At 42.1% G+C, this 12,969-nt stretch overlaps 1 protein-coding gene across 1 annotated transcript in view; it reads left to right on the top strand.

Annotated features, from left to right (window-relative positions):
• Nucleotides 1–12,969, top strand: part of LOC117756318 (transmembrane protein 266-like) — a 42,120-nt gene that overhangs the window by 6,206 nt on the left and 22,945 nt on the right. Inside the window, exon 3 of the mRNA XM_034576740.1 lies at nucleotides 4,131–4,322. Coding sequence (XP_034432631.1) covers nucleotides 4,131–4,322 — 192 coding nt within the window. The remainder of the gene's footprint in view (nucleotides 1–4,130; nucleotides 4,323–12,969) is intronic.

A 12,969-nucleotide genomic window follows, 5' to 3' on the forward strand; every position in this document is an offset into this window, starting at 1 on the left:
AGAGGGAATCAGTTCTCTGCCTAGGGAAACACGTGTTCAGGAATTAGTCACAAAACAACAACATACTAGTCCTGCCATACATTTACTGAAGTGGGACACACAATGACACATCTCATGCACTTAAGGTTGTGGGGATCATTTTTTTTAGAGGCACTTTGGCTGCAGAACTCGGTCAGAAATAGAAATGTTCCACAGGAAACTACTGAAGGAACGTTTTCATTTAAAACAGAAGTGATACCAGCCAGGGAAACATCGCCTCTCACTGATTTATGGTTATTTTTTACCGGTCATTATTAGCTTTTAACAGCATCCTCCTTACTTCTATGCTATTCTCCAATTTAGTTTTATTTTATTTGGGTTAAAATGATTGAAATAATGCCACTGCTGAAGACGGACAAATAAATGTTTCCCATGGAAATTCAAAAGTCTAATATTTGTTTTAATATAATAATACATATTGCATTTTACATGATTTAACGACATCACATCCTCTTGTGACTATATTTTGGATAATATACAGTAGATCTATGTATCTTCAAAGACAGGTAAGGCCGTCTTGTCAAGGGAAATAATGCTGTCATATTGGGATGAGGGCAGCAGCTCTTGAGACCAAACTGCAATAACATGTTTTTTTCCCTGAAAGCAGAGGGATTTTATTAATGAAAAACAAAAGATATTGTTGTTGAATATATGCAGTGATGAGAGACTGTGTTCAGCAAGTGCTACAGCATCACATCTACTCTTTAGGAGCCTAGTCTTTCATCAGTATATCAGTATAAAGAATCATTAGGCTGTAAAGTATTATGCATTGTGTATTATGTGTTATGTAATTTACCTTCGTGTTGGATCAACTTTCTATCAGCCTGGGAATGGCCAGTGAAAAGGAGTAGGCTGTGGTTTACTGGTTGTGGAGCTGAAAGCCAGCATTAAAGGACCACAGCACATGTGTGGTCCAAAGCCCAAACATCCTGGATACGGGTGCCGCCATGTTGCGCTTTTGAAATCAATTGGAGCCAAAGTCTTCGCAGTAGATACCATCATGATCCCACAGATATGTGTCCTCGACCAATTACATTCAAATCCAAACATCAGTGTGATAAGAACAAGAATATTTGACGTGTACTTTGACTTTTCAGTTTGGCCCATGTCCCATCCACCAACATGAAGAAGTGGGGTTTGTGCACAGCAGCCAGCCACTAGGGGGCGATAATGATGATTCTCCTTTTGGAGCCGTTATGTCATCCATCTTTATATGCAGTCCATGGTCAAAACCTAGTGACTACATCCCCCACAATTCAACTCGACCACTGACAGTTTTGGGTATTGGGTGTACTTGTTATACTAATGGAAGCTAATGCTAATGGGCTCCAGATTGTTTTCACATGTGCTCGTACGATTTGCATCTTTATTTAACGAGAAAGAAATGTTATGCTTGTTCATTGAATTTGTATATTGTTAGGTTCTGGCCTTAAGTCCCATGAAGTGTTACGGTCACCCTGAGAGTTAAGATCTGCTCAGCCTTGGTGGCATGACCTCATCATTCCCCTACAAACACACACACACACACACACACACACACACACACACACACACACACACACACACACACACACACACACACACACACACACACACACACACACACACACACACACACACACACACACACACACACACACACACCATGGTCGTGGCGTGTGTGTGTTGGTGGGATTATCTGCTACATCTGCCCGCCTGTCCGTCCTTTCCTAAAGGTATATCTCTCTGCCCGCCTGTCAGATTGCGTGCATCTCCTCTGAACGTTTTAGGTCACTCAGTGTTTTTCTGTTTTCTGTCACAGCAGTTTTGAAGATGACTGGAAAAGGTGTATCTGCATATAGCAACTGGCTGCTGCTTAATATTCATCCTCCACACAGACATTTCAAACACTATATTTTTATTCTGCGTTTCTCAGCCATCACTGAAAATAGAGAATAAACTGCAATACCATGTGATTACGAAGTATCTGACTGATAAACCGTATCATATGGTTGATAGGTGAGAATTTGATATTTGTACTTGTTCCATGGTTCGACGACAAACTTTCTCATTTAATCTTAAAACTTGATTATGTTATCCTCCTTCTGCATGTTCTTTTTTTCCTTTCCTTTTTTCCTCATTTATTAAAAGAGAAAATAGAGGTACCATCTCTCCTCTTTCACCTCTACATTTCCACTCCCTTTTCCATTGTCCCACTTTTTGTTCATCCTTTACCACTCCCTACTTTTACAAATCACCCCCACATCTTACTTCCACTCCTCCACTCCTTCTGTTCTCCTCTACCCCCCACTCTTCTTCTCCTTCTCTTTGGTTTCAGCCTAGTGTCCATCTCCTCTTCTTTTATATTCTGTTGCATACTTAGTCTTTCTTATGTAGTCCTCCCTATTCATCCCCTTTTCCAACGCCTACTCCTCCTCTTCTTTCCCCCTCCTTTTTCTCCTGACTTCCTTTGACGTTTGAGGGAGAGTGGGGATCCACTCAGCTGACAAAGGGAGAGCTGATGACGTCACAGCAGACGCGATACACCAGCATCTGCTCTGGTCTAAAAATACACACCACAGGGCACACACGCAGTCAGTCTACAGCTGCACTCAACGTTTGTTTCCACCTCCACGCTCCACTGAGATGGCCCAGCTTTTACACAACTGGGGCTTGTGGGCACGCTGGGTTACACGCTGCTAGGCCAAGACCGAGCAGCCTCCATACGATTTAAACACTCCAGCTGCAGGGTGAGGGGTGAGGGGTGAGGGGGAGGTTTACTGTTTCTTAGGTTCGCCTTTCATTTGTGGGGGAATTTAAACTCTTGTGTTGAAATCCGTCAATCAAACTGGAGGAAGCCCTCATTGTAAATGTTATTGATTCATCCCTAATCAATAGAAAATACTGATAAAACCTGCAATCAATATATGTCAGTATGATAATATTCTCAATGTAACAATTAGAACTTATTCGACTGTAATTCTTCTTTTAGTTAAACCGAAAATAAATCTGTTAAACCTGTAAATAACAAGTTTGTTGTTTTTGTCGTACGTCGTATTCTAGTAATTTTGTAAGTCTAACCAAATTTACAATAAGCAGGTAAAAATTGACCCATGTGCATACAATTCTCATACGTCTTAATTAACTGTGGACATCATGTCGAGGTGATTCACACCACAGCAAAACAGGTCTACATAAATATATGTAAACGTTATCATATATAATTCTATCTAAAAGAAATTCACATTTATTATGAGCATCAGCTAATAACCTGGAGAGATTTGCTCAAATATTGCAACTTTCATTTACACATTACAGAGTTCTGTGGCATTAAAATATTTTCTTATAGCAAAAGTAAAAACATTGCATGTGAATATATATTAATACAAAAAAAAAACATTATAATAAATCTGGCTGTATGATGTTCATTCAAAGAAGGGGAACCATTGAAAGTTGTTTACTTCAGTAATCATAACAACATTGTCCCTGATGTAAAGAATAAAATAATTATGTACTTGGTAATATCCTCCTCTTATTATCTTATTATTAGTCTTTTTCTCTGCTCTTCCTCTTCTCATTAATTCAAGTTCTTCTTCTCTTGTGTCTTATTATTAGATGTTGATTTGAGTTGTGTCATTGTAAATTATATTTATTTACTATTGGATGACAGTGGTTCAAAACACACACACACACACACACACACACCCACACACACACACACACACACACACACACACACACACACACACACACACACACACACACAAACACACATACACACACGTTTGTTTGCCCCCATCACTTTAAATAAGTATGTGTCAAAGCGATGCTGGTGGGCTGAATAATTAAAGTCTGTGGGTGTGTGTGTCTTAATTGGAACTATTTTGTTCTCATACATTTCTTCTGCTTTATTATCTTGGTAACAACAGCAACTTTTTTTTACTGATGACTAAAACGCACCTTATTTAAGTAAAGAAATGATTTGAGGAAGTAGATGATGTGATGTAAGAGTCGTGTTTGTTCTTTTATAATAATGTGTGCCTCTCTCTTTCTTCTGTGTTCTCGTGTGGGGGTCTTTGGTCTCTGTGTTGCTGGTGCTGGCTTGTGAATAGGGGAGCGGAGAAGGCAGGTCTGTCGGACTTGGAGATCATCTCTCAGCCGGTGGAGGATGAGAACCAGTGCTTGGCTCCTCCGGTCCAGCTGGTGAGCTTTGGCTACAGAGATCTTCCCCTCGCTGCTCTGGACCTCTCGCTGGCCGGATCACAGCTCCTCTCCAACGCAGATGAAGACGAAAACAGAGATGGGTGAGTGCAACTGCTGTTGAAAACCAAGAACTTGTTCCATTGCTGAATTCAGATGACAATTCGCCTCTATAAAATTTGTGAAAGGGGATGTGTGGTGTCTTTTTCCAGGTGACTATTATGAAATGATTTATATTGTTGTGACACAAAAGTGGAACAATCACACTCAAACAAACACTTTTGAGCCAATAATTCCTGCAAGGGAACAAAAACACACACACACACACACACACACACACACACACACACACACACACACACACACACACACACACACACACACACACACACACACACACAAACACATAAAATCCTGATTTCTGAAAGCATCTAAACACATAACCTTTTTGAAAATCACTTTTCTCTCATGTCATAGAGGTTTCATTAGGGTTATGTACTTTTTTTGCTCTTACCTGTATTTCACCCCTTAATTTATGTCCACTTTCTCTATTTTCATTTATTCTCACTCTTTCTTAATTATGCTGTTTTAACATCTAAACTACTACAACTAGCTCTTTGCTACAAAGCATATACCTGAGATATACAAAACATGGAGTTAAACAAATATCGTGAAGTGATATGATTGGCAGAGGTTGTGTTTCTCAGTCAGACTGTTCATGTTGTTAGTGCTGAGGACGCATTAACCACCACAACAGTGTTGCTGTTTCTTTTTACAGTCAAATCAGCTAAGTAAACACAGTAGACACCTAGTCAGATTGACTACATCATTTTACATGTATAGCTCCTCTGGTAATCACTTAACAAAAATAAAAATATTCCAGATCTGTAAATACTGTGACATTAGTGCTGCCTCTGTGTCATCAGAAAGCCTGATACAATTACTACATTAATTGAAAATGCATTATATGGTGATTGAAAATAATAATGTGCATTTCTTAAGGTACGGGACTGTCTTTTTTAGAGTAGAACCTTAAATTTGAATTCAGAATTCATCAGTGCCACTATGAGATGACAGCATCAATCGAAACATCAGACTTAAAAGCCACTGACAGCCGAGGTTAGACATTCATCAGCCATCATTCTTACCTGATGCGAAGCAACATTTGCTGATCCCTGTCAGCATTGATGGAGTTCACATAGAGCTTATTGCTACATCCACACTCATGTGTTTAATTTTTAAAACACTTTGTTTTGAAGGTCAGCATTTTAGCTCCGTGTCAGAATTAATCTGGAGAGACGGCACGTGAACAGCTTGTATTGATCTGTGCAGTAGCTCCATAGGGTCAAGTGGTGGAAATGCATCAAAGCTGCCTGTGAACGTGACAGTTTAGAGACCGATTATGATGTGATCATGTGCTGAGTCTGTCAGCTGGATGGAAGTGTGTCTTCTCTGTTGGAGTGGGACTAGAAACAGGAGAAAACATAAGGAGAAAACACGTTGTCTCAACGTGGTGAGAAAAAACATCTTAATACACGGATAATAACACACATCATCTTGTTTTTATGAAACATCTTCACATCCACATGTTTCCAGCTGTGGAGTCATGTATCATCAGGAACATAAAAAAATTGTTATTGGAAAATTTCAGCTCACACAAACAGTGTTTGGATCTGGAGGGAGCGCTCCATAATAACCCTGATGATGTCATCAGAGTCATCTTGACTTGAGCTTGAGGAGGACAACAATCTATTAGAAAGCTTTTGTTATGAACTTAGGTTGCATCATGGGAAATGTAGGATCCAGTGTTTATGAAGTGGATGTGTCAGCCTCGGCTTTGATTTTAACATTTCAAATCTGTTATTCATGTTGACCCCCATTTTTATTTGAATGCAACATGGATTTTCATTGTGCCCTAGGAGTATATGGAGATATAAAACTTAATGCAATTATTTAGTGATTTAGGTCAAGTTTTGGTTCAACATATCATCATAGTTTGTTTCATTTACAGGTTTTCATATTTATCATAGTTTTTTTTTTGCATTTTTGATGTACTATTTCAGTCTGGTAAAACATTTGCAAATGGAGCACACTTTCATCCATGTGAACTGAAGCAGTGACGTGTCTTCACATGTCTGCAGCATGTTTTTAGCGGGATGTGTTTTCGACATGAACAGTTTTCCTGTTAAAATGGCCGTGATGAGTACTGTGGTACAAGAACCTGAAGCTTTTATCTGCAGACATTTATAGTTTTTATAAAAAAAGTATCACACAAATGACAGTCTCTCTCTCTGCCTTGCACATACACACAAACACACATACACACACACACACACGTCTCATGCTTGTGTAAATGTCACATAGTATGCATGATTATCATCCATCATGTGTTTAGTCTCCCTCCTCGAGTCCTTGACTCGCTGTCTCCGTTGCTCAGTGTTACGTCGATTTATCATGAAGTGACACCCACTGGGTTGTCCAGCGTCCATAAGTTATCAATTCATTATTTCACACTAAATATCCGCTCCTCCTCCTCCTCCTCCTCCTCCTCCTCTCGCCTACTGGCAACAGGAGCCTTTATTAAGATCAGATCAGATAAGATAATCCTTTATTAGTCCACAGTGGGGAAATTTGCAACGTTACAGCAGCAAAAGGGCAGTCAGGACTAAACATCAGTAAAGCAATAATAAGTAGCATGCAATACTTATAACGTAAGGGGATATAAGACGATGTAACGCATTAGCCATTTCAAAGGCAGAAATGAATATTGCACAGATAAAAAGTGAAACCTGAGTTAAAGAGCAGAAGTCCATTAAAGGTGCATGTGGTGTACTGGGAGCAGAACTGATTGTACAGTCCTACTGCTGCAGGAAGGAACGACCTGTGATACCTCTCCTTCAGACACTTTAGGTGGATCAGTCTGTCGCTGAAGGAGCTGCCCAGTGCTGTGATGGTGTCCTGCAGTTGGTGGGACTGGTTGTCCATCAGAGATGACAGCTTCGGTCATCATTCTCCTCTGTCCCACCACCTTCCACTGGGTCAAGGGTATCCCAGGATGGAGCTGGCCCTCCTGATCAGTCTATCCAGTCTCTTCCTGTCAGCAGTTTAAATTCTTCTGCCGTAGCAAACAACTCCAAGAAGATGGCCGATGCCAAAACAGATTCATAAAAGGTCTTCAGGAGCGCACCCTGTACTCCAAAAGACCAAACTCTCCGGAGCAGATACTGTCTGCTCTGGCCCTTCTTATGAAGTGCCATGGCATGATCTGTCTAGTCCAGTTTATTGTTCAGGTGAACACACATGTACTCAGAACCATTCCCTGCGGGGCCCCGTACTGAAGACAGCCGCGTCTGACACACAGTCCTGGATCCTCACATACTGGGTTCGGACAGTCAAGTAGTCCAATATCCAAGATGTGAGGTGGAGGCTCCCAGTTCATCCCTCAGAAATATAACCGTATGCATCACAGGACTTTATCACATAGGTCCCATAAACTCCAAGGTCAAGTTATTATAAAGCACCATGATGTAAAATGATAAAGATAAATTATACAGACAGTAAAAAGATCAAAAAGCTAATATAATGTAATAGTTACACCTATTTAGCGATTAGTGTGTGCATAGTCATTTCAGTTAAAAGCGTGTGAGAGTTGTGAACTGCTGATCGAGGTTCTTGTATTTTTGTTTTAACATGATTGTTTTAAACGTTGGTATTTGAATCAAATCACAGCTGTTTCCTCTGATTAGGCAAAACAACAGATTTTTTTTTCCACCTTGAAAAAATTCCTTGTCCGCTCTTTTCATTCTGTCCAGCAACTGTGACTCAGACCTGGCTCTCAGCGCTACCTCTCACTAGGATGCTCATAAACACCATAAGCTGTAGTGCAGACTCCAAAACACACACACACACACACACACACACACACACACACACACACACACACACACACACACACACACACACATGCACGCACCACACACACGCTGCCTCATCCAAGTCCTCCCTCCGTTTGACACCAAATCAGGTCCCACTCCATTGGTTCCCTTCAGTTTGCCAGTCATGGCCACAAACAGATGGGCGTCACAGACGCACCGTCAACAGTAGGCGATGCTGACACTTGTGTCACAACCAGTAAACGCTGTGCACAAGGTGTTAGTGTTAGAATGTATGTAGATGTGTTTATGTTTGATGGAGACTGTGATTTGATGCCATGTGCTCCATTCCTACTGTAGCTCAACTTGTGAAATACCTGCTGAAACTATGATTTATACGATAACTGGGTCACGGCCCTGCTGTTGTTGAGTAATTATAAAAACAAGAGCGATATCAGTGTGTTCAAATGAGCTCAGGGTCCGAGGGGCAAGAGACTAAATTTCTCCTCCTGGTCTCCAAGGCTGAGAAACTGCGAGGACTCCTGGTGCACGAGGCTCTAACAACAGATTTACCAGTCGCTGATGTGAAGGTTATTTTACCAGTGAGCTCAATTTACTCAAACTGCGCTCGGTGCGATGGGGGTCACTATTTCATATTCAAGTCATTAGTGCGAAATGTCTGGCAGTAAAAACGCTGCCAGGGGGAGTTGTAAAAGTCATCATTCTCTCTTTTAGCTTTAATGAAATTTCATTTAACTTCACCAACCATGAGCTCCAGTAATGCGTATGTTACATCTCCACTATACCTTAAATGCTATGCTAATGCTTCACATTAATCACTATTATCAGGCCTCGTGTCTGCCCTCACGCTTCCATCAGAACGTCCCTACACCTCTCGGTTTGTGATAACAGAGGTGAATGATCAAGCACTGCTGCTGTTTATAGGTCTCACCTCTTTGTGAGAATACACAACCAGCAGCACAACGACAAAAAACTGAGAAAAGCCTCCTCTGACATTAAGGCCACGTCATTAGAATCAGGGAGATGCAGCGAGGGAGCAATTTGCCCAACGTGTCAGTCAGTCTTCTCCCCTCCAGGACCCAGTTCTGTTTGATTCTGTGGGTTTCAGCACTGCTGGGCTTTCCGTGATTACGCTTGTGCCTCCGTCTCCTCATCACCGCATCGATCCACCTCTCAAACTGACAGGCAGAGGCCTCCTTAAATGACATTCAAAAACGTCACTCCCCCGTGCACCATCATCACGTTTTACCATAATGGTCTCATGCGGCAGGCGGTTTCTTCTATCAGCGCTTTCACATTCGCTACCTGTGAGTTGACTTTGTTGGGTCATAGCAGTGGGTAAGCACCATCAGGCTAGTACTGTATCGGTGTCCACCATCAGAATGGCAATAGGAGAAGCTAGAGTGCATGTAGCAGAGAGACAGATTGCTGAACTCACCTTTAGGGAAATGAGGCAGAGGAAATGAACCTTTTTTTATGAGCGTGTGGAATGATGAAGTGAAGTTGAGAGGAGGGAAGACGCGGCAGTGGGACGGCAATCCACAGCCATCAAAATGAAAATGTGTGTGGGAGAGGAATCTGTTGGCTGGGCTGCTTCGCTGACTCCACCTGAGAGAGTAGATTGCCTCCACACGCACACACACGCACGCACGCACACACACACACACACACACACACACACACACACACACACACACACACACACACACACACACACACACACACACACACACACACACACACACACACACACACACACACAAATTCTTGTACTTCTATTTTAGGCTACATCCACCATCCACACAACCACATTTTCGTTTGCATCATCTGCTATAGATACGTCTGGTGTACACACTACTCTTGAGTACATAGATGTTTGGAAACAATGATGTAGATACTAACAACTGATTGGGTCTTTTCGGTCACAACTCAGCGTTCGCTGATTCGTCGGGCTCCCATCACATGATCCCCTTCCGGAAAAACATAACTTAACATGGACAATCAATTACAAGCGTTGCTGACCCTGTTGTCTTTGCTTCCAGCTGTTGTGCAGTTAAATTCTGTATTTTACAGTGTTACAACTGTTTACGTGTGTAGAACGCAACCTTTTATTCGAGCAATCTCGTTTTAAGCCTCGCTCTCACAATACCTAAAAATCAAATGCTTCCTGTGTACGTGCATGCTGTCCTGTGTACACCAGCAGGCGCATGCCAGTGTACGTGTGTGGTCACGTGATATGTTTTTTCAGGTTTGTTAGTATGGATAGTATGTAGTGTGGACAGGGATCGTTTAAATTTAAAAAATGAAAGTAGTAGTATGGATGTAGCCTTAGTGAGGACACTCATTGGCATTATGAATGTCTTATATCCTGACATTGACCCTTACAACTAATGCAACAACCTAATTCACACCCTTATTAAAAGTCTTTCAATCCTTTAATAGTACTTTGAAAAAGTGGGGACCGGCCAAAACGTCCTCACTTCACAAGGTCAATGTTCAAAATGATCCTCACAAAGATACTTGTACAAGTACACACACGCGCGCACACACACACACACACACACACACACACACACACACACACACACACACACACACAGACACACACACACACACACACCTCTACTCCCAGCCTGCATTAACTGGCTCATTGGTTTTCTGAGATAGTGAAGCAGCGTCATGAAGAAAGTTGTGCTCTGTGGTGATGTTTGGCAGAAGTGGGCTCCGGAAACATAAGAATGTCCCAACTGTGGCAGAGTTTTATTCATTAACATGGTGACAGGTCATTGGGTTAAGTTATTTCCACTGCTAGTTTCGGAAATGTCTTGCTGTCAGCAAATACTTTTCCTATCTACACATTCAGGAAAGAGAGTGGGCGCAAATGAAAAATATGTAAAACTAAAACTAATCTAAGCTGAAACCAAACTTAAATATTTCTGTTGTAATGTGGTGAAAGTTAACGTCACATTTAATGTAATGTTTTAGACTTGGTGAGGTAATCAATTGTTGATGAATAAATAGAAAGTCACAGAAGAAGTGACGTCTTTGGCTCAGGGGTTAGAGTGGTCGTCCTCTAACCAGAAGGTCGGTGGTTCGATCTTCCCCATTACGCATGCCGAAGTGTCCTTGGGCAAGATACTGAACCCCAAATTGCCCCTTCTCATAGAGAAAAGTGCTGATGCACTGTATGAATGAATGGGTGTAAAGCGCTTTGAGTGGTCATCAAGACTAGAAAAGCGCGATATAAATTCAGAAAAAACATGCAGAAAAATGACACATTTACATGTCGAGAGCAGGAGCAATGGCGACAAAACGAAAAGAGCTTTCGGCTATCATGGTTCAATGAAAGGCTGCGGCGTGTTTCATAGCAGGAAAGCGAGCGGAGGGGATTAATCAAGAGAAAAGGCTCCTGTGTCAAGCTGCCACCGAGTGATGAAGCACCTACTGTCAGCCATGTTTGCATATCATCGCCGGTAGCATTGTGAAGGTGGAGCTGACCTTACCGCTATCTCTTATATAGTGCGCTGGCCTCACTCCACATGACGGCAAAGTAGTCACTCACACAACCATGCTTTCTCTCACACACACACGGCACTTGGAGTATTTATACATTGAGAAAGAGAGAGTAAAAAACAAGGCCATGCAGGCCCGACAAGCTTTCTCACTGCTCTGCATAGTGCTTGTTATCTAATCCTCTATAATCATGGTTCACTTCATATTCCAGTTGATACTGGGCTGTCACACCTCATTAGGAACAATAGCGTTCCTTCATTGATGCTTCTGCACATTTAGAAGCTCTTCTCCTCTTTCTCTCCAACTCTCTCTCCACCTCTCTACGTATTTCTCCAACTCTGTCTCCTGATTTTGTTTTCTGTATTCTTGCTTCTCCTTCTATTCAATTCTTCACACTCACGTTCTCTGCCTTCGGTTTGGCACATAGTGTACCATCTCATGCTGAATACCAATCTTCAGTGTAACTAAGCCACATGCCAGGAATCTGCCCATGTTTTCTTGTCATGTCCACACTTCCCTCTATGATCAAAACTAACAGAGGCACCGTCACAAGCACCTCCAGGAGCCTCCAGGTTCATGGTCGTATGTGGTGAAGGTGAAGATAGGTGGAGAGGTTGGAGATTTCCAGCGCCCGTTTACTGTACTGTTGCCCAACACGGCGTTCGTATCAGGCGAGGTGTGGGCGACGTTGTGGGAGGTAGTTGTTCGAGCTAGCATCAGGGGGCAGTTGCAGTGTTAGCAGTTTTGGCGCTATGGTAAGTGGAGTGTAGTTATTAATAGAGTTGGGCCCATCCATCTTCCTGTCTAGAAAAATGCTGGGAGGACCAAGGTGGCATGGGCTTGTGTTCAGCACTTTCATGGCCGCCCACTCTCCCCCTAGTCATCAAGCTGCTTTTGTTTGTTTGCTCACTTTTGTTAAGGTTGAAGGATTCTTTTTGGTGTATTTCAGCTTGTGTTTGTGTAGGCTGCTGCTGGTGTGCGACTTTGGTGAGGTGGAAAAAAGAATGGTGGAACGTTTATCATCAGGGAGGGAGATTTGGAGAGGCTGGGTTATCTGCAGCTCACAGTGCTGGTTCAAACATAAAGTTACATATTCAATGAAGATAGTCAACCGATCACCAGGGGCATATTCAGGGGTGGGGCCAAGGGGGAACTGGCCCCCGGCTAAAATCTGATTGGCCCCTGAAGTGCCCCTGTCCTGTTTTTTTTTTTTTTATAGTCACTTACAATAAATATGACAACTTGTTGAGGATTTTTATTTTCAAAATATATTCAATGATGTGTGGCTTTGCTCAAATTTATAGAGCGAACAGTAAACAAGGAATCACTTCAATCTGCACCTTAC

The sequence above is a fragment of the Hippoglossus hippoglossus genome, chromosome 3, assembly GCF_009819705.1.
Source record: "Hippoglossus hippoglossus isolate fHipHip1 chromosome 3, fHipHip1.pri, whole genome shotgun sequence".
Classification (NCBI taxonomy): domain Eukaryota; kingdom Metazoa; phylum Chordata; class Actinopteri; order Pleuronectiformes; family Pleuronectidae; genus Hippoglossus; species Hippoglossus hippoglossus.